Raw genomic sequence first — 23,339 nt, forward strand, 5'->3', positions numbered from 1 at the left:
ATCGATATTTCAAACACTGCTTGTGATATCTCACGATATTTCGTGATTAGTGTTTTAAATAGCGTGGCGTTTAGCCCTCTATAGTGTGTAGCATAAGCTACACAATCCTTAACATGTTTAATTAAAATAATAGAAAATATGATAAAATTTACAAAATGCTTAATTTCTATGAGTTCTTGACTCTGAATCTGGTTCATCAACCACTTATTTCCATGTAATCTCTCTCACTCTTTGCCTTTCAGACATCTCTAAGTGTGACTTTTTTTTTATAAAAAAATTATTTATTGAAACACCACAAATTCATAATATAGACCACAATTTGGATGGTCCGGATTGATCTAAGTGCTCTATCTATGATATGGACCACAATTTGGATGGTCCGGATTAGTTTAAGGTAGTCCCATGTGTCATAGGTATAAGTCATCACCATTTTAAAATAGTGTTAAGCTACAATAGAAAAAGCACTTTAAAAAAAGAGAGATTTCAGATAGCTTACGCTATCCACGCTACACACTACGCCATGCTACATGCCTTGTAGCTTACGTTACCATGGAATTACGCTACTTGCGTATGCTACGTAGCGTATGCTACACGCTACGCTACAACGCTACTGAAAACACTGTTCGTGATATCATGTGATAGATTGCAATATCATGCGATATCTTTTGTGATATGATGAATTTCATATGCTACCTTGAGGTTTCACATCGCCCAGTTGTGATGCATGGTATATCGTGGGATATATCAGCCAACATCGTCAATATTCAAAACACTGGATGGGACTAACACATCCATATCAACTTTAACAATCTCCATAGGATTTACCCATATGATTATAGAGTTGTTAATCACCTTTTTTGTCAATCTAGTGATTGATTGTTGCTTGTTCCATTAACTGATCCATCTGTTGATCCGTTGATGGATTCCTTGATCAATCCAACCTTGGACTCTTGGTGTGTATGATCGTGGATTTTGACACTTTCACTAGACGCATCATCCTTTGGATTTTCAGATACAATGGATTGAGGGACACACTGTTCTTCCTGTTTTCAGGTGGTGTAAAGGTTGTGGTCCTTGGTAGAGGGGAATGGCAGAACAAAATTCAAGTAGCCAACCCCTATTGGTTGGAATAAGGCTTAGATGATGATGAAGCTAAAATTGTGCTATTCTTATTGGTTACATTGTTACTTGCATTGTTCATGTAGCTGATATAATATTGTAAGAGATGTTTGTATGAGCTTTTTATATACATTTTTTTTTGGTCTATTGGTGTTGCTGCAGAAGAGTCTTAATTTTTTTGGTTCATCACTATTTTGTTAGTATATTTATATTTAAAGATTCCCATACATATGCCGGAGACTTCCTATAAAATTCTGCAATATATGTCATGAATTAAAGGTCTTTTAGGTGTCTGCCAATGGAAAAACTACTATGATGAGATCTTCACCACATTTTTGTTGCATATTACTTCAGAAATAATGTGAAGGCATATTCTTTCGTACATTAGTTTATTAACCATATCTGCATCTACAGCTTTGTAAAAACTAGTTGGTAGCTGTCCAATTAATAAATGGGTGCTTCTACCCCTGTTTATTCATGATTCTGAAACAGTAGAAAGACTTGAAATCCCTTTCTTGCATGCATAGACTATTATTTTTGTTGATTCATAAGTATTTTCTTTCTTATGGGATTTCATAGCGTCAGTAAAATGTAACCTAAGGAAAACAGAATCAGTGTGGAATCTTGTTACAATTAGAAACCTTCGAAGGCAGCGTCCCAACAGAACAGCCATTAGTACCCTTTCATGTGTTGAAGATAGAATGAAATTGTACATTCTTTATTCTGATCCTCGGATGGTCACTGCTTTAGCCTTCAATTGTTTTACATCTTTTGCATTTTCCCTATTCTATTGTTTTTATTATGTACTCTGAGATGATTCTGGCAGCATTTTAGCTGCAGTGATGTGTTTCTGTCAAGGGCTTGTGGATGTGGTGTTTTATTTCACCCTTATACAGTCGGACGCAGGTTTCCTGCAAAACGCGCTGGGATGCTAGGTGGGCCCCACCATGATGCTTGTGAGAAATCCAACAAGTCCATCTGTTTTGTGAGCTCATTTTAGGGAGTGACAAAAAATGAGACGCCAAAACTCAAGTGGGCCACACAAGAGGATAACTTGGGGAAAGAAATGCGTACCATTGAAACCTTCTTGGGCTCCACCTTGATGTTTATATGCCATCCAAACCGTTTACAAGGTCATTCCCACTGGGATGAAGTGAAAACACAAAAATCCTTAGCTTGATACAAAACTTTTGTGGTCATACGAATGTTTCAACGGTGGTCATTGAATCCCCACTGTTTCCTCTTGTGTGGCTCACTTGAGTTTTGGATCCGCCTCATATGTTCTAAAATGATCTCGCAAACGGATGGACGGGGTGGATTTCTCACAAACATCATGTTGGGCCCCACCTGACATCCCAGTGCAAGAACTTCCAGGGAAAGACTTTCGCAGGAAATCCACGTCCTCAAACAGTTTTTCGCTTTTCATTTTCTTTTCTTTTCTTTTTTTTTTTTTTTTTTTTTTTTTTTTTCTTGTTTTACAATGTTCCTGAGAAACATGCAAACAGATTGAAGTCCTAAGTGTTTTGTAATGGTAACGTTGGCCGTAACGGCCACCACCGTTACCTTTACGATACGGGTCGTAACAGCCATTACGATATCTTTTTTTATTGAAAAAAATCCCGAAAAACCTGTATTTGCCCTGTAATGTTGATTAAAAAGTATGGAAAACCTGTATCTGCCCCATAACAGACAATTACGGGGCTGTTATGACCTTTATAGGGGACGTAACGTGCCATTAACGGCAATTACGGGTCATTTTTTTTCCATAACGGCTGATACGGCCTTTACGACCCCGTAATGCGTAACAGTTGCCACTGTTACCTTTACGTAGCGGCCTTTACGGCCCCATAACGGCCTTTACAGCACACCACTGACTGATGGTTTCTCAAGCATGTTCTAATTTTAACACAATTTAACACTTATTAGAATGGATTGTTTTTGCTTGTTCACCTTCTCAGCGTGGAATTTTTGTTCAACTCTGACGAGCATTTTTTTCTTCCAGCCATCTTGGCAGATGAGATGGGGCTTGGTAAAACTATTCAGGTATTCTGGCCTTCAAACTCTCGATTATGACATGGATGGCAATTATAAATTACATTTCTCGGATTAGATTGTGACCTTATGATTGTAATAACTTTCCTACTCTGACAGGCTATCACATATTTAACTCTGCTGAAACACTTGGACAACGACCCAGGTCCCCACTTAATTGTTTGCCCAGCTTCTGTTTTAGAGAATTGGGAAAGAGAGCTTAAAAAATGGTGCCCATCATTTTCTGTCCTCCAATTTCATGGGGCTGGCCGTTCAGCCTATTCGAAGGAGTTGAGCTCTTTGGGCAAGGCTGGTCTTCCACCTCCATTCAACGTGCTATTAGTCTGCTACTCACTTTTTGAGCGGCACAGGTTTGTGAAATTGCTCTCTTTACAATTTTATTTTCAGTTCCATCAATTGTCGGCATGTAAGACTGCTTTATTTTTCATTTCTTCATGCAGTGCACAGCAGAAAGATGACCGTAAGGCGCTGAAGCGTTGGCGATGGAGCTGTGTTATAATGGATGAAGCTCATGTTTTAAAGGATAGAAACAGCTATCGATGGAAGAACCTAATGTCTGTTGCACAAAATGCACAACAACGCCTGATGCTGACAGGAACACCTCTTCAAAATGACTTACATGTATGCTATTGGGTTATGACCTTTCATTTAAATTACTACAATGGAAGTCATTGCATAGTTGTTTTTATGAAGCAGTGGTTTTTCCATGCAATGTGCCATTACGACCGCAGGGGTGTCATGAGTCGAAGTGGTCCACACTATGGAAGGCATAGTTGGGGCATAATGGATATCTTCAATTATTGGACTACACACTCATGATAAAGTGGTGGCAAGTTGGAAATTTGATGCATGGAGGACAGTTTACAAACATATATGCAATGAATGTCCTCTTGTAGCTGAGATCAACTGCAGACAGCCTGTTGAAGTTTTAAAATTAGAGTTCTCAAAACTGGATTTGTTAGATACTTTGCACTCAATAGAGTTTGGAAGGATATGTTTGCTTATTCAAGTTGTACTAGGAAGCACATAAACAACAGATAAAGAGAAGAAAATTACATAAATTGCTTTCCACTTACTGGTTAAAAAATAGATGCAATACTATAAATCAAATATCACATACGAAAATGAAGATTGGAGTCCTCGATACTAGTAATTGCCTTCACATTTGCTACCGTAAAGGCCACTGAAGTTCTCTATGCTAGGGGTAGGTTTTAGTGTGGCCTTCAGTCATTTTACATGGATGCTAATATTTTTTCACGATTATTTATTTCTGTAGGCTTATTTGTTTGCTTTTATGGTCTGTTTGCTTTGTATATTAGACAGAATGGATTTGTAGTAGTTTTATTTTCATTTCAACGTTAGTGAATTTGTAAGAATTGGGATCATTTAGTTTACAAGAAGAGGGAAGAAGAAAGATCTCACTTCATAGATAAACATCCATTAGAAGGGCCATTACAGAGGATCAATGCTCAATCAAACTTACAAACATTTTTTTCCCCTTGTGTTCAAGATGAGAATTTGATGATTAAATTTGTTGTCCCCTTGGACCTTATGTAGGACCACCCATAGAGCCCCATTCACGTCATATTAGTTCCCAAGAATGCATGTGCATTTAATCACTACATTGGGGTCACACGAGATTCCATCAAAACCACACAATTAAAGCAAAGTGCCCTCTAGCCACTCAAAAAGTCAACAACTAATTTGAAAGACACCCACCCCCATGATAAATTGTGGAAGTTCCAAAGCTTCTCTTCCTTTTCTCATTTATCCGTTCAAAGCATGCTTTGGAAGGGAATATTGTTTATTGTCAACAACTAGTGTTTTAAAATATCGATGATATCTGCCGATATATCTCACGATATTTCTCGTATCCCACCCAGTGTTTTAAATATCGACGATATCAGCTGATATATTCCACGATATATCTTGTATCCCACATGTGCGATATGAAATGCACAGGCGGTGCCGATATATGCCACCTATTCAATCCAACGAGCATTTTCAATTTTTGATCCATGTTTTTGTTGTAAATCACGTTAAACCAGTGTCAAATGGTTACAAATCTACGATTTTTCATATTTTCCATGAAAAATTATGGATTTGGAACTTCAATTTTGAGATGGGGGGGAGATGGGTCAAGTCGTCGAAAATAGAGAAAAAAACAAATTTTCTCAATGTCTCGCAAAACAGTTTCAATCTTTGTATCCAAACACAATTAAACATGTAACCTGATCTAGTGATTCTTCTTTTGCTTTTGAACACATTGCTTGTGTTTCCATACATGTCTTCTTATGTTTATAAATTATATAAATAAACTTTGAATATTCTTGCATCAATTCAGTTGGAAAGAACATATATTAGGACCCTAAACAAAGGAAACCCTAATATGTGCACTTTTTTTGTAATGTTTTTATTTCTAAGTGTGTATTGATGTCTTTTACAACAATCCCTGAAGTTTCATTGAAACATTTGACCAATTTCTCAATGTTCCAATGTTTTCCAACAACAACGATACATTACACGATACAACCGATATATCCCATGTGATAACCGATATTTATCCATATCCCAAGGGTGTGATACATTACGCGAATACGATATTTAAAACATTGTCAATATCCCAAGGATGCGATACATAACACGATACCCATATTTTGAACACTGTCAACAATTGCTTTAGTGTGGACTGTTTTGACACTCCTTTATCTCATCCACTTGACTATTCAGATGGCCCACCCACATGGGCCCACCAAATCTGGCACTTGTCCTGCTCGGGTTGAATGCTACTTGTCCTCGAGTTTTGCTCCAACGAAAGCCTTATAGCAAAGAACGGTTCACTCCGAGTGATCCAAAGGCATGAGGCAAATACCAAACTGACACCCATGGCCGTGGACCCTCATGATCAAAGACCTATAGCTGACCTTTCCATGGTAGCACTTGCAAGGGAGAAAACCCTAATGTCTGAGTGATCAAATCTTTACGAGGCCGCAGAACTAAAGGAATGAACTTTAATTTCCTTTCAAGGGTGTTCGAAAATAAGAGATTCCTGTGTTACTTTTGGCAAGTGGAAGTGTGTTTCCACCAGATCAGTGAATTTCTTTAGATGAGGTGGGATATGCATGAAGGGGAGTGGGAAACTCTCCCCCCCCCCCCCGAGACACATAACATGGTATTCCTAGTTGGACAGGGTTGACTTTTCTATCCCATAAATATTTGTTTATGAGAAATTTATGGCTGAAATTAATCAGCAATCTTTTCTGTGCATAACTAGCTGTAAGTAGTTAACAGAACCATTGATATAAATTTAATGGCATATGTTGCAGGAGTTATGGTCATTGTTGGAGTTCATGATGCCTGATATTTTTGAAACTGGAGATGTGGACCTGAAAAAGCTATTGAATGGAGAAGATAAAGATTTGATTGCTCGTATAAAGTCCATTTTGGGACCATTTATTTTGAGGCGTTTAAAATCAGATGTGATGCAGCAACTTGTCCCAAAGATACAAGAGGCAAGTCTTATGTTTATCTGCCTGGTTAAGGTTCACATTTGCTGCTCAAGTTTTATAGAAGAACAAGTGCAACTGAAGTTTCCCCCCCCCCGCCCCGGCTTTTTTTTTCTCCCTTTTGATGTATTGTAACTTCAAAAGCTAAGAAAAAAAATAATCAGTGCAGGTCAAGTATGTATGCATGGGAACAGAACAGGCCAGCACTTATAAAGAAGCCATTGATGCATATCGTGCAGCAACTCAAGCTCGCATGGCAAAGCTTTCGGAGGTTATTTCCAATAATATTGCTGCCGTGCTTCCACGGCGTCAGATCTCCAACTATTTCGTGCAGTTCCGCAAGGTGCGTGCTGATAGCTTTTCATGTGTTACCTCAGCCTTCGGTCGTAGATTCTTTTTATATCTGATTCTAGATATCTCATGCTTATGTCAGATTGCAAACCATCCATTACTGGTCAGACGTATATACAGTGATCAGGATGTTGTTCGTTTTGCTAGAATGTTGCATCCAAAAGGTGCATTTGGCTTTGAATGCACATTGGATAGAGTGATTGATGAGCTTAAGAGTTACAACGATTTTGTGATTCACCGGGTAATTCTTATTCCCATTTTCCTATTACTCTCTTTTTCTAGTAGCTTGATAACTTGAGCGAATTTGTTTATTGTATTCAAAATTCTATGTCAGCATGACTTGACATTGCTGATTCATGATCATAATGTCATGCCTCCACTTGCATCCATAAATGTCATATGGCAGAGGGTATGGGAAACCCCCAAAAATTGAAGAATGTAAAGTTCAGGCTTATTATGGTTTTGGGCAAAAATAAGAGCAAGGAAGGGATGTGAAGAACTTGTATGAACACAGACTTGTAAATAAGATCAAATACAAAACTTCATCAAAAACTGTTAAGAGTATCTACGTGCATGATTGGTAATGCACATGGGTAATCAAATGGTGAGTTGCAAAGCCAGTATCAGTCATATTTTCTCTGAAACCTCGAATGTTTCATTTCCAAATAATTCGTAAATAAATTGATATTTTCTCTACAAAATTTTCCCACTTCCAAGTTCCACCACAATTCTACTAGTGGATGACAATGACCAATCTTTGGTTTCTTACCAAAAGTTTCTTCTTCTTCGTTTTTTTTTTTTCCTGATTAAAATGAGTTTCTTTTTTACTTTTCCTTACTTTTTTTTAAACATGTTTGATTTGGTTTGCTTCTTCTTCTTCTTTTGAAAGTTTTTTTCTTCTTCCTCTTCTTCTTCTTCTTCTTCTTTTTATTTTTTATTTTTTATTTATTTTTATTATTATTTTTTTAATTTTTATTCTCTGAAAAATTTGTTTGATTTGGTTTGCTGCTGCTGCTTCTTCACATTATGTTTGTGGGTTCATTATGGTTTATATGAATGGATGAGTGGTATCATGCATTTAGAACTGTTTCATGGTGTTTTAAAGATTTGTGAGATGGTTAGATTGTAGATGAATATCTTCTTGAATTTGGAAGTGTCTTAAGAGAATTTAAACTATCTTGGTTTAGTGGCAGACAGGCAGCGTTTCAACATCAAGGTCTTGGGTTTGAGCCCAACTTACCTAAAATACGATTTCAAAAAAAAAAAAAGAAAAGAAAAGAAAAGAAAAGAAAGCGACAATAAGAGAGGATATAAACTATGTTGCATGATGACACCATAAAAAGGCCATGGTAGCTATCATCTCTTGAATAAATTCAATGATTAGTCGCCAATGTCATACTTGGATACCTTTGTCTTGTTTTAGATGCCTGAATTCACCCCCAAATACCCCAGAAGGCCAAATACACCCATCACCGAATGCCCATGTTCGGCGTGGTATAACATATATACAGGATACAATTGGGATATGGATGTAACTAAGCCATATCTTATGTGGGAGGGGAGGATGTTGTAAGGGTCATTTGGCTCACTGGCAAGTTAAAAGGCATTGTGAATCTATTTTTGGGGAACATATTCCAATTGAAAGAGATTTTGTTTTATGGTCTTTGGGTATTGGAAAAGCTATTCTCAAGAATTCAATTTTTATGTTTGGACATGGTTTTAGAATCGGTTTTGGCATATCTTATCATTCGCCACCAATACGGGGGTGTATCACCTCGTAACGCCTTATACTAGGGTAATACAACCAAATCGTTCGTGGATGATATTGGTGATATGTACCATTTTCGGACGATACTTTAACCCTTGGTTTGGATATTGGAAAGGAGTTAAGATTTTTTATTTTTTATTTTTAAACTCTCAAGCAGTTGGGAGGGAGAAAGGCGTGTGTTGAGAGGGATGAGGTTTGAAAGGCGTGAAGCGTCTTGCTCATGAGGGAGATCGTGACTAGGATTGAGAGAGCTATCACTGCAGAAGCCTCGAGAGATGCTGGAGAAGATCTATTTCCCGATTGTGAGAGAGTTAGGGACTTGTGTCCTATTATGTAATTCATATACCTTACAATTTGATATCATTTTTCCCAATAGAACTTGAGAAAAAAAATTGAAATTAGATTCGGGTGAATAATGTTGTTGATTTGGCAGACCATTCGATGTCCTAAACCAGTCTCAAATTCATGCAATCTATTGGTAGTTTGATACTTATCCCACTAATGGATTGGTGGACATTTATTGGACAATAAAGTATGAAAAAATATCAAATGGTCTTATTTCAAAAAACACATGCCTACAAATTAACAGTGAAATTTGTTCAAATAATTTAGTTTTTGGATTGTGACTTAGAAACAATGGTCCATAATTTAATTAATTAATTTTGAGTTCATATGTGCCTCATGTACAAATTTTTAAGGCCGTGTATGTGGGGCCCACCTCGATGTATGTATTGTATATCCACATCGTCCATTTCGTTTTGCCAACTCATTTTATGACATGGTAAAAAAATGTGGTAGATCTAGGTCTCAAGTGGACCACTAGTGGGTGAGGCCTATCTTGATGCATTTTTATATCCATGCTGTTAATCTGTTTTGCTAACTCATTTTAAGGCATGGTCCCAAAATTTATGTAGATTTAAATCTCAGGTGGACCATAAGGAGTGACGCCTTGAATGTGGGGCTTACCTTGACACATTTGTTGTATATCCTTGCCATCCATCTTTTTTGCCAATTCATTTTAGGAAATGGTCTAAAAAATGAGGCAAATCCAAATCTCAGGTGGATCGCACAGTAGGGATTGAATCCCCACCCTTAAGTGCTTTTTGAGACTAAAAGATTTGTTTGATCAAGCTGCTATTCGTGTTTTCCATCATCCAAGTCTACCCGTCTATGTGACCTTATCAACATGTTCGATGGTAAATACAACATTACAGTGGGCCCTAAGAAGATGACAAATAAACATTATAGTGGGCCCTAAGAAGTTTTTAAGTATGGGAATTCAATCCCTACTGTGTGGTCCACCTGAGATTTAGATTTGCTTCATTAGGGACCATGACCTAAGATGAACTGAAAAACTAATGAATGGCATTGATATACAACACAAATCAGGGTGAGCCCCATGCACTGAAACAGTGCATGTGCATGTGCGCTAAACGGCATATGCCGCAAAGTATTTTAAAAGCCACACCGTCCATTCGTTTGAGAGAGAGAGAGAGAGAGAGAGAGAGAGAGAGAGAGAGAGGGCCGCACCACAAGGAAGAAAGAAGAAGAAGTTGCGGCAGCAGCCCCGCAGGCCATAGCAATAGAAGAAGAAGAGGAAGAAGAAAATCAAGTTCATTTTTTTCTTTTAGGGATACTGCTCGTAACGACTTTTACAGGGACCGTAACGGCCTTTATACCCTGTAATGGCCTTGTAACGACCGTTGCGCTTCTCTTTTTTTGAATTCCACCGTTTCAGCCTTGTATTGCGTAACGGTAATTGTCGTTACTATTGTTACAACCAATACATAACTGATTTGGGACACCTTGGGAAGAGGGATGAATGAAGGGGATTGGGAGAAGATGAAAAAGGAGGATAAGGAGAGGGGAGACGAGAGGTAAGGAGATAGTTGAAGAAGAGGGTGAACATCCCAATGATAGCTGGGTGGAAAGGGTGGATGGTGGTGGTAAGGTGGAAGGAGGAAAAGAAAGGTAGAGGGAGGAAAAGGAGACGCTCATGACATGGAGGTTAGGGAAGGGGAGGCTACAGTGAGGGGGTGCCGAAATCCTATATATGGATGATGCGCTGGGCAAGTGGTTAGGGAAGGAGAGAATAGACGAGGATAGCTCATAGATTGCAACTAGGGGAGGGGAAAAATCGAAGGGGGAGGAAGCAGTCAAAACAAAGAAGGAGAAATGGGTGAGAAGGGGGAAGACATTGCAGGGGCCAGTAGTCTACATATAGCTTGAGGTGTTTGACAAACCACTGAGGGCATTTCGATGGTGGCTGCTAGTGTTCACAATGGCCAAAACAACCACAACAGTTGTGAGAGTGGTTGGAATTCAATTGCAGTGTGGGGGAGAGGGTGATCTTACATGTTAGTGAGACAGAATTCCTAGTCTCACTTGGACTGCAGGTAGAAATCAATTGAATTCTTTTGGCAGGAACCCTTTTCAGGGAGGCTCCAGTGATAGAATTTTGCAGGTGGGAGGAGTGGTCCATTTTTGGGTGGGAAGAAGTATGGGTGGCTTTGAGGGGGCTACCACTTGAGCTTTAAGGTTTGTGAGGTTTCCATGGAGGTGGAAGCTTGTTTGGGGAGGGCATTGCCATTGATCCTAGGAGTGAGGGTTGCACAAAGCTCTGGGCTATGAGACTTTGTATAAGGAGGAAAAGGGTGATTTTGATGTTAGAGAAGGCGACGATTACGGTAGGGGTAGATGTTGTGCAAGTTACGATCACCCGCAAGATGGGTTTAGATGCCGTGTAGCAACCGGGTGGTCACGATCATGAAGGAACGACATCAGATCTGGAGAGGGAGGTGGGAGATGGTGCTAGGGGCAAGAGTGAAAAAATACAGAAAGGATGGCTCGACGGACCACCAAAAGGGAGTTATGACCTGTGGCATAAGCAGAGTAGCGAGGCAGAGGGGTGTAGTGATGTGGCGGGGCAGGAAAGGCCAAGTGTGTGTGTAGCAGACATAGGTAGGAGGATGGTAGGTCTGTGCTCTGCCATTATTACAAGTGGCAAAGGAATGAAGTTGTGGGAGATAGGTGTCCCCCAAGCTGACACCAGCGTAGGAGTGGTCTTGCAAGGTGCCACATGTACGACTAGATATTTAAATGTGGGAGGGGGGACACGTGGCGAAGCCTTGGTCATGGAAGATGATGTGTCGATGTCTTAATCGATGGCCCTTAGGTAGGCGGTGATTTGAGAGGAAGAAAGAAGTGACAAACATTTAATGTGGCAGCCGTAGTCGTAGAGGACATGTGTCGACTATCTTGATGCAAGAGAGGGATGGCGAAAGAAGGGAAGACACTTTAAAGCCGAAGGGTGCAGATGGCGGGGTAGGTGTGCAATAAGGCGGTGGTTATCGGGAGCCACACGGGTGCAGGAAGGCATGGGTGGTAATGGAGGGAAGGGGGATACCATACATGTATGGGAGTTGGCCATGTAGAAGATTGGGATTGTGCATATGGGTTGATGTGTGCAGAGCTTGTTTTGGAACTAATTTGTGTGGCGAGGCTATTTAGTCAAGCATGTGGGAATTGATGGTGAGGGACGCTTTAAAAGGTTTTGACCCATGTTGTCAAAATCGCATCGCATAGGCGACCGCATATTATTTTTCTATTTTTTGAAAAATAAAAAAATGAAGAAAGGGGAAAATTGAAAAAAAATCTAAAAAATTAGGGAAACTTGCGTAAGTGATTGCATTGCTCCTTTTTTTTTTTTTTGTTTTGTTTTTGTTTTACCTATTTCATTGTAGTTTGAGTGTTTCATTAAGTTATATATTTAATTACGTATATTATATTTGCATAAATTTTAACAAAACAATCAACACGCTACATTAAAAGAGTTAATTATTAAAAACTTTGAACATACAAATTTTATTGATAAATGGATAAACTTGCTAACTTGAAACAACTTGCAAGTTACAACTTACAACCAAGGTATTCCGTATCAGTATCGGTTGGCGTAACGGTGCCTACCGATATCGATATAGATATGGGGGCATAACGGCCTGTAATGGTGCAATTTTTTATTTTTATTTGCCAAAAAAATATGAAAAAAATATGGATTAAATCCGGAATATTCTGAGCATTCCAAATATGCATTCATTTATAAATTGGAACATGTTTATGGTGGTGTAACGGTCCATTCTTTGGTGAGAAGTTGTATTGGACTGTCTGATGAATTTATGAATCAGACAACCTGGATTTGACTGCAAAACTCATATATTTAATTTTCTAACTATCTATTATTAATGATAGATATATTAGAATGAATGTAATATGAAAATATCTTATGTGTGTAGGTGTTTGCAATTATTTTTCATAATTTATTCTATATTAAGTTATTAATAATTTAACATACCTGTGGCTATGACTGTGATTCCTGTCTTGTGACCTGTCATCCTCAAGTCAAGAATATTATGTAATTCATATACCTAATAATTTGATATCGTTTTCCCCCATAAATATTTTAAAAAATTAAAATTAAATTGAGGTAAATTGTGTTGTCAATTCGGGGTTGGTTTGGGGACCATTTGATGCCCAAAACTAGCCTTAAATTAATGTAATCTATTGGCACTTATTCCACTAATGGATTGGTGGACATTTATTGGACAGTGAAAAATGAAAAATGTCAAATGATCCTATTTCAAAAAACAATGTATGCAAACTAATGGTCAAATTGTAGGAGTTATTTAATTTTGGGATTGTGACTTAGCAACAATGGTTTCAAAATTTAATTGGTTAATTTTGAGTTGATATATACGTCATGTATAAATTTTTAGGGCCATGTATTGGGGTCCACTCGATTATGTATTCTATATTCATGTCATCCATCCGCCCCCTCGTGGGCCCCAAATCACATGTGTTTCGCCTCACATGAGCCACCCGCCTTACACGGGCCGCCCACCCCCAGTGTGTCCTCGCATTCTACATGCCACTCCACTTGAGCCTGATGTGAAAATGCCCTTGCATTAATCACCTCCGGTGATGAGTCTTGAACACGAGATCTCCCGCTCTGATACTATTTTGATGCAGAACAATTAACCACTTGCTCGAAAAGTTTGAACTGATAGAGCATGGCGAATTAATCCCTTTATCTCATAGCCTAGGCCCCACATCCATGGGTTAGGTCCTCGACCAAACCCTCCTTGTGGGCTCCAAATCCATGGGTTCCCACCCCTCGTGGGCCCTAATTCACATGGGTTCCGTCTTACACGAGCCACTCGCCTCACACGGGCCGTCCACCTTGAGTGTTCCCCTGCATCCCACAGGCCACCCAATTCAAGCCTGGTGTGAAAATGCCCCTACACTATTGTTGCTGCATGCCACTTTTGTGTGATGCCCTAGCCTACCCTTGCCCATTTCTCACTACACCTGAGTTCTGATGCAACATGTTGGTTATAGGAAACACCCTAGCATGAGTTTGGAATGTCATATTGTTCATATTCATGTTGGAAGTTTCGGCATAAGTTAGATGCTAACTGCCAACTTGATACAACCCTCCTTTCTCCGGGTTGGGGACTGGCAATGAGAGGATAGAACTCCCACAAGCAAAATAGACTATTACACAGTTGATTACAATCAAGTGCTATCTAATAGTCTATGACATAGGTTAGCAACATGTTTTAAAACCCAGATTGGACCAGACGGTTTGACTAGTTTGGATCAGAACCTGACAAATAAATGGGTCAGGTTACCTAAGAGACCTTAATTTTTGCAATGAACCATTGAGATCGTCTAGGTCAAGCGGCCAACTTGCTTTTCCCCAATTTTATGGTAAAATATCATACCTATGACCCCTCATTGACTCACTTAATAGGAAGTCCTTTCCACAAGTGCATTGTTCCATTGCCATTTAGGGCATGTTTGTTTCAACGTAAATACTTGTAAATCTGTGGTAAAAGTATAATAATTACATCTGCTGGCTGTTTGGAAAGGGTGGAATTGCTCCTTGAAAATAGAGCAAAACTCAGCCTTGTTTCGTTTTGAAAACTTTGTGGGCCCCACTATTATGTATGTGTTATATCTATGCCGTCCATTCATTTTTTCAGATCATTTTAGCGCATGAGCGAAAAAATGGGGTAATTCCAAAGCTCAAGTGGACCACACCAACGAAAATAGTGGGTTCAATGTGGCGTCATTATTACCGCCGCTTCCCATGGTGTGGTCCTCTTGAGCTTTTTTGATCTGTCCCATTTTGAGGCTCATGCCTTAAAATGATCTGGAAAAATGAATTGATGGCGTGGATAAAACACATACATCATGGTGTGGTCCACAGCCCACCTTGTTTTCTTAGTCAAAACCTACCAGAGAGTGTAGATGTCAACATCACACATTGATAGCTATTGACATTTACCATTTTAATTAATAAATGCTTATTTCAGTCAAATTAGAAGTAAATACAGCCTATCAAACAGGCCCTTGTATACTATTTAACTCAGCAGTTGGGGCTGGCTATGATGGAATAGCTGACAAAAGCGGGTTGGGGTTTGGTCTAGGATTTAAAACATTGGATAATATGATGCGTTATGTCCACTCTTACAACTTCCTTTCATTGAGGTGTTTAATTGTTTGGTATATCTTACTAATTGGCTCACCATAAGTGTGCTTCAAGGTATTTATCCTTACCAAAGCCCTAGTTGGGTTGGTACTTGATTTTTCATCTTATATCACTTTGTTGTGTTCTTCACATTTCTAAAATCTTTTATAAGGAATTGTCAGTTAAAGTCGCGTCAAGTTCCTTTAGTGGGGTGGAGTGGTAGAATTAAATCCTTTATCGCTGTTATGGGCCTCCATGCCTATGAATATCTCTTGGCTCATGCAAGTGATGGAACTCATCAACCTCGATGAGAGCCTTGTTGGAGACAAATAGGAATGGAAGTGTATGCATCACCTTTTGAGCTTCTTTTCCAGCTTGAGCTGACCTAAAGAGGACCTTTTATTGTTGTGGCTTGTGAGCCATATGTTAAAGACTCAATGGACTCGTACCAATTTTAATGGAAATTGGCATGTATGCATGTTACTTCTCATGAAGTGTTGATGCAGGAGATTGTGCATTTGTGGGTGTGTATTGAATAGGGTGCTCCTACAGTACACTCTTATATTTGTCATGTTTGGGTTCTATTAGTAAAATGCTTATGCAGAGAGAGCCCAACATAACTAAATCTTTTCTTCACATCTCTTTGTCTCTCTCTCCCTCTTCTTTTGAAATCTAAAATGGTATCAAAGAAGGACAAGGTTAGATCTCCTTTCTTCCTTTCTTCCTTTATTCTTTCTTTTTAGTTCTCCTCCCATCTCGTTTTTCCCTCCTTCCCTCTTCCTTGTTCCCTTCCTTTCTTTTTCCTCAATTGGCAGTCCATGTGGTCCATCAGACACACCGAAAGTCTAGTTGGACTACTAGGGACCACTAATTGTCCAATTGGAGCTCCAACAAGCCTCCAATAATATAGTTGGACCCAATGTTCGAAATATCGGTATCATGTTACGTATCGCACTCTTGGGATACGGATACGTATCAGTTATCGCATGGGATATATATTGGTTGTATCGCATAATGTATCTAATGCAGAGGCATTTTCACACCGGGCTCGAGTGGGGTAGCCTGTGGGATGCGGGGACACACTCGAGGTGGGTGACCCGTGTGATTTGGGGCCCACGAGGGAGGTCTTGTGTTTGAGACTCCTCACCAGGGGTGATTAATGCGCATTTCACACCGGGCTCGAGTGGGTTAGCCCATGGGATGCAGGGACACACTCGGGGTGAGCGGCTCATGTGATTTGGGGCCCACAAGGGGGGTTTGGCCGAGGTCCTAACCCATGAGATATGGGGCCTGGGCTATGAGATAAAGGGATTAATTCGCCATACTTTAACAGTTCAAGCTTTTAAAGCAAGTGGTTAATTGTCCTGCATCAGTATCGTTGTTGTTGGAAACATGGGAAAACATTGGAAATTGTTCGAAATTTTCAATGAAACTTCAGTGATTTTTAAAAAAGTCATCAATACACACTTATAAATCAAAACATTGCAAAAAACAAGTGCACACAATAGATTTTCTTTGTATGGGGTCCTAATCTATGCACCGTCTAACTGAATTGATGCCAGTATATTCATAGTCTATTTATATAATTGATAAATGTAAGAAGACATGTGGAAACACAAGCAATACATTCAAAAGCAAAAGAAGAATCACTAGATCAAGTTACATGCATGTTTGATTTTATGTTTGGACATAAAGATTGCAGCCAATTTGTGAGAAATTGGATTTTTTTTTTTCCAATTTTCAGCAACTCTGTCATTTTCCTCCAAATCTCGAAATTGAAGCTCTCAATCCATGATTTTTCATGCAAAACAGGAAAAATCATGGATTTGTAACAAATTGACACTGATTTAACATGATTTATAGAAAAAAAAAGGATTGAAAATAAAAAGTGCTCATCGAATCGAACATGTGGGATATATCTCACTACTTGTGCATTTTGTATTGCACAGATGGGATACAAGATATATCGTGGGATATATCGGCTGATATTGTCAATATTTAAAACACCCGTTGGACCAACCATAGGTGACAATTAGTCCTGCTGGACTTGTAGCATTCTAGCCAGACCTCCACCAGGCCTCCAACATTCTATCTAGAGTTCCCAACAGTTGGGTTGTCAATGGGCTGGGCTGAGGTCAGTCTAAGTCTAGACCGTAACGTAAAACCTAGGTCCAAGCTTGGCCTGGGCCCATGATGGGCCAGAAAAAGTAGGCCCAAGCCCGGCCTCTAATAATTATACAGAGCCCGAGCCTGGCCACCCACTTTTGTGCCAGATTTGGACCATTTATTTCCATGATGATGATATGGTAAAAATGCTTTTGAAATCCTAAACAGGCTGGGCCGAGCTGACGGGCTCAAAATGAAGCTCAAGACGACCCATTTGAATGAACTTAAATTTTAGGCTTGGGCCCAATATTCCTGCCCAAGCCCTGCCTAAAGTGGGTAAGCCCAAAAGCTTGATGGGCCAGCTCAACCCATTCACAGCCCTATCCAACAGGGCTCCAGCAATCCAGCTAGACCACCCCGACAGTCCAACTTGACCTCTAGAAGGGCTGACTGTCTTGCCATGTGATCAATCGCCTTCGACAATGTTCTTGTGTTCATGTGAAGCCTCGATTCGGTATATGAGTGGCTTCATTTGTTAGATCTAAGCAGAATGATTAAATATTGATGGGTTGATTCATCCTTGAGGCCTTTGTCTTTTTCGGTATGTCAGATTTGCGTTCCACTAATTTATTTTTATTTTTTATTTTTTGGATAGTTGGATTAAATCATGGGAGATAATATCATGTGTGGTGATCAAAAGATCCTCATGTAAATGGGGTCTAGTCAACATGACCTCCATCATGGGTTGATGATAACTCAAAACTTGATGGGAAGAATTACCTGGAATGGTCTTAATTGGCAAAAATGTACACTGAGAGCAAAAGAAAGTTGGGTACATAACAAGAAATAAGGAGCCAGCGGCAGATGATCCATCCAATGATTGGGAAAGTGACAATCTGATGGCAATGGTCTGTTCATTCACTCCATGCAGCCAACATTAGCTGAGGTTTATTATTCTTGAAAACAATTAAGGGAACATGGGACTTGGAGTTGCCAGTGGGGAAACATGTTGTTGGATGTAAATGGGTTTACTCTGTTAAGCATAACCCGAATGAATTGATTGTAAGATCAAAGCTTGTCTTGTGGCTAAATGTTCTCTCAACTGTTTGATGTGGACTATCATGAAACATTTGCCCTTGTATCAAAGTTAAATTCTTTGTGAGTGCTTCTATTGCTGTATTTTTGTAATTGGCCTCTTGATCTGTTAGATGTGAAGAATGCATTTGTCTACTATGACCTTACACGAAGTAGTGTATGTGTCTACTTCTTGTTCAGGGTGTACCATGACGGTTACGACTGGTGTAATGGTCTAGACCATAATCGTTTTACGTAACGGTCAAATTTTTTAAAAAGAAAAATCCAGAATATTGAGAGGATCCATATATGCATTCTTTTGTGGTTTTGAACATGTATAGGATGGTGTAACGGTCTACTCTTTGTTAACAATGTTGTCTCAGCAGCTGATGATTTTATTAACCTGATAAGCTTAGATTGAACCTAAGTTGGTCTGAAGTTCATGCAAGCTATGACACTCATTCCACTAATGGACATCCCTAAGCATTTGACATCATTTCCCCCAAGTAATTTTAAGAAAAAATGAAATTAAATTTGAACGAATAGTGTTGTCAATTTGGGGGACTACTAGAATGCCCCTAAAATTGGTCCAAAATTTATGCAAATCTATGACACTCATCCCATTAATGCAATCTGCCCAAAATTATGATTATTTCATCACCTGACTATCAGATCAATGAACATTTATTGGACGGTGCAGAATGAAAAATATCTAATTGTCCTATTTCAATAAACAAGTGTCTTCAAATTAATGGTTAGGATCATTCAAACAATTTTGATTTTGGGACTGTGACTTAGTAACAATAGGTCCCACAATTTAAGCAGTTTAGTTTTATTTAATATGTGCCACGAGCCCATGAGTCGAATTTTTGAGTGGAGGTGTATCAAGCATCTCTAATGACTTATTTATACGTGGCCATATTATATAATTCAGAGAGTCCCATTGTGGCTGCAGGTATTGGTATTTTTTTTTTTTTCGGAACCAGCCGTTACAACCCTATAGCATGTAATGGCCCAAACAGTTACCATTAGATAATGGCCATTATGTAATGGATAACGTATACCTTGCTTGGATTTCACCCACGAAGAAAGAAATGGATGATATGCAGAGTAAAGAAAACACTTTATGGTCTCAAGCAATCTCCTAGAGGTTGGTTCAAGAAGTTTTGTAAAGCTATTTCTTAAATTATTTTCCATTGGAGTTCTTCTTATCACTTTGTGTTTATAAAGTGAAACGGTGTACCCGTGACAAACCTGATAGTCTATGCAAATGATATAGTTATCACCCCATGATGTGGAGATAGTTGCTGTGAAATCTTTTTTGGCAAGTACATTTTACATTCAGGACTAGAGGTTGTTGAAATACTTCCCTAGAATAGTTAAAAAACAGATTATGGTGGCACTCTTCTCTGCTGAAGTTGATTATTGTTTGATGTCTCATGCTGCCTAGAGAATTATATTGCTCCATTCATTTCTTAGGATATGGGTTTTGAGGTCTTTTCTCTTGTTCCCGTACGTTGTGACAATGAAGCTTCTATTCACATCGTCTCTAATCAGTTTTCCTAGAGCGTACTAACTATATCGAAGCATAGTGACAAATCACATTCTTGACAATTACTTGGGAGATTTTTAGCATAGTGACAAATCACATTCTTGACAATTACTTGGGAGATTTTTGGATTTTGACGTTATTCTCATGATATTATTAGGAAAATCTTGTTAAAAGTAAAATATAAAAAGCATATATTATAAATTAATAAATAATTTTAAAATTTAAATTAATAAGTAAAATGAATTATTTTAACTTCTATACAATGTTTGCATTAAAATTGCGATGATATCGCAACAAAATCGCAAAAAATTAAATCTTCTAAGTTTTTCAAAATCTCAGATAGTATTGCAATAATATCTTTTGATTAATTTTCATGAAAATATTGTGAGATTTTCGAAATATCAACAATATTTGTCACAATGGATTGAAGTTGAGTGCCATTTTGTGAGGGAGGTTAGCAAATCTTTATTATTATTTATTTATTTATTTGTTTTTATTCTTTTTTTTGAAGGATAACAAATAATTTTTTTAATAAGCTGCTAAATTAAGGAGTATAATCCAAGATCATTACAATCTAAGCATGGACGACACTACCTCAACATTTATAGTTTTTTCCTTAGAAACCCTGTCTAACACATCACTTTTAGATTTGCAAACTACGTCCCATGATCCTCGCTTGTTGAGAAAGCATTGACTATCATGTTTGCCCCATATATTTCATAAGACTGCCATTATGATCAAGTGTTAGTTTGCTGACTCAGCCATAGAGAGATTTTTGCTATGCCAAGCCCTTAATAACTCATCGATTACTTGTGGCCATTGTTTGAATTATCTCTGATATTATCGAAATATCTCCAATATTATTGTTATCTCCAGCTTGGCGATACCGATGACATTGGTAGCGATATTGATAACACTGGTAGTATTAGAAATTCCAAGCATCAACAATGTATCGCTAAGTATCGCCAATATTTTCAATCATCTAAATTCTAGGCATCGCTTATATTGCCAATGTATCGATGTCGTCAATATTTTCAACTACGTAAATTCTAGGTAACACTTGCATCACAAGTGTACTAACAATATTTCAATAATATTGCCAATGTAGAGATATCATAGAAAGTTTTTTTATTCAAAAAATCTATTTCATTTTTTAATGAGCACATTGTTGTATGCAGTTTTCAATTTGTCGTTACTAATATTGATAATATCTCAATATTATCATTATTGTAGCATGTGCGATATCATGACCGCAATCTTTCGTTTTCTTTCTAGTTGTTGATGATTTTTTTTTTGTAAAATATCATGAGTTATTGATATTTTACAATATTGATGGCAATGTTGTCATATCACGATCGCATATGCTTGTGTGCATATGCGGTCGCATATATACACACACACACATTAATTTTTTCCTGAAAAATTTTAAAAATTCAGAAAATAGGGGGAAAATAAGAAAAAAATGAAAAAAATATAAGAAAATAGGAGGAACTTTCCTAAGTTAATAGATAAATACTTTTATATACCTTTGCAATACATTTGAGTAAAATATAACCAATTAAACAATGAATTAAACATTAAGTCATCAACATTCGACGATATAATTAACAAATATCAATCAACAGTCAGCATCAACACACTTAGTAAGTAAACAAAACGAAGAAGCTATTTATTTATTGTTGATTTATTATAAGTTTATAATAAAATAATAGTAAATGGTAAATGGCTAAATGCTACTATATACATTGATCTATTTGCCATTGTGGCATTTGATCACCACCACCATCGTCATCATAACCATCATCATCCGATTCATCTCCTTCTTCCACATACACTTCTTCTTTCTCTCATGTTTCTTTATCATCTGTATGTACTAATACTTCATCAACATCCAACAGTAGATTTTCAGCTTGATCATCATCTCGTCTTTCCATCTCCTCAATTTCTTCAACGGGTTGACTGCTACTGCTCGCCCCTCGGCTCCCCCTATCCTTCGCATTCGAGTGGAAGTAGAAGTACCTTCTCTAGCTGCCGATCCGTATGCAGTATCTTCAACTTGCGCCCATGTCAGCTCCTCTCCAGCAAATACCCGGTCCTTCGTCTTTATGAGTCACTCATTATCTGCATCCAGCTCATCTAAGCAGATAGGGTAAAAAAAAACTAAGCTTTTCTTTCCTAGTCTGGAATCGTTCTCGCAATTTTTTATTGTATTGGATGAAGACTAAGTCGTTGAACTTCTTTTGCTCAAGATGATTCATTTTCTTGGTGTAATCTGTATGAAAGAAAGCACATTTAACATTAACTATTTAGTTAGTTAGTTTATACTTATATGTTATAACTTATAAATTGAAATTACAATTACTAAACTTACTGCCTCGAACGTGCTCTAGTTGCGCTCGCAACTGCTGACAAACACGTGAGTTTAAGAATCTTCATAACCACCTTCTTTAGAATTGGATCCTTCCCGTTCGGGTTCACTCCATAGGCAACCCACCAGTCAGCTGAGAAAAATAATTTAAAGTTGGTTAGACTTTGTAGATTACATTATTTAAAAAAAAAAATAATAATAATAAAAAAAGCACTATTTGTAAGAGAGTTGAGACATTCATAATATTTATTGGGCAATTTCATTGTCCGATGTCTGATGACGATATCTGTTGAGAATATGCCCTCACTCTTTGTATAAAAGTCGAGTAAAGCTGAGATCTTGTCTTGTTCTTTTCTATTTGGAATCATTCTTTCCAACACATCAATAAATTCAATCATATGTATAGTAAGTGCTTCTACTGGATTAGGAGAAGCGAATAAACAAGCTGGGTTAAGGGTGTAAGCAACCGAATATAATGGAGATGACATTTGACTGTCCCATCTTCTATTTATGATATCTATAATTGGCTTGTAATCATGCTTTTTATGGTTAAAATGGTCTATGATCGTATTTCATGTCTTCTCTTCATCGCATCATATATGTCACCCATTAAAGGCTTCTCATCCCCGTCCACCAATCGAAACACAATGACTAAGGGCTTGGATGCTTTTAATGGCTTTACCACTTGTGTCTAAAAACTTTACAAAAAGGATTGTCTGTTGAACTTGTTTCCCTTCAGCCTTTTTCAGCCAAGGTCCACTTACAAAATTGATTGACACTACAAAGCTTATAATTTTTGATTTTTTTTTTTTTTTGTATGTATTCTTTGTAGTGTTAAGAAGGCTGTAGCGAAATGGGTGACTGTTGGATGTAGCAAGTTACTCCCAATGTGTCTTCTCATTCGACTGAGAAGA

The 23,339-nt window shown here is 38.1% G+C and overlaps 1 protein-coding gene across 1 annotated transcript in view; it reads left to right on the plus strand.

Annotated features, from left to right (window-relative positions):
• Window positions 1–23,339, plus strand: part of LOC131236941 (protein CHROMATIN REMODELING 19) — a 45,844-nt gene that overhangs the window by 11,666 nt on the left and 10,839 nt on the right. Inside the window, exons 3-8 of the mRNA XM_058234485.1 lie at window positions 3,122–3,162; window positions 3,271–3,521; window positions 3,612–3,792; window positions 6,498–6,683; window positions 6,847–7,020; window positions 7,111–7,269. Coding sequence (XP_058090468.1) covers window positions 3,122–3,162; window positions 3,271–3,521; window positions 3,612–3,792; window positions 6,498–6,683; window positions 6,847–7,020; window positions 7,111–7,269 — 992 coding nt within the window. The remainder of the gene's footprint in view (window positions 1–3,121; window positions 3,163–3,270; window positions 3,522–3,611; window positions 3,793–6,497; window positions 6,684–6,846; window positions 7,021–7,110; window positions 7,270–23,339) is intronic.

Source organism: Magnolia sinica, chromosome 2 (assembly GCF_029962835.1).
Source record: "Magnolia sinica isolate HGM2019 chromosome 2, MsV1, whole genome shotgun sequence".
NCBI lineage: Eukaryota > Viridiplantae > Streptophyta > Magnoliopsida > Magnoliales > Magnoliaceae > Magnolia > Magnolia sinica.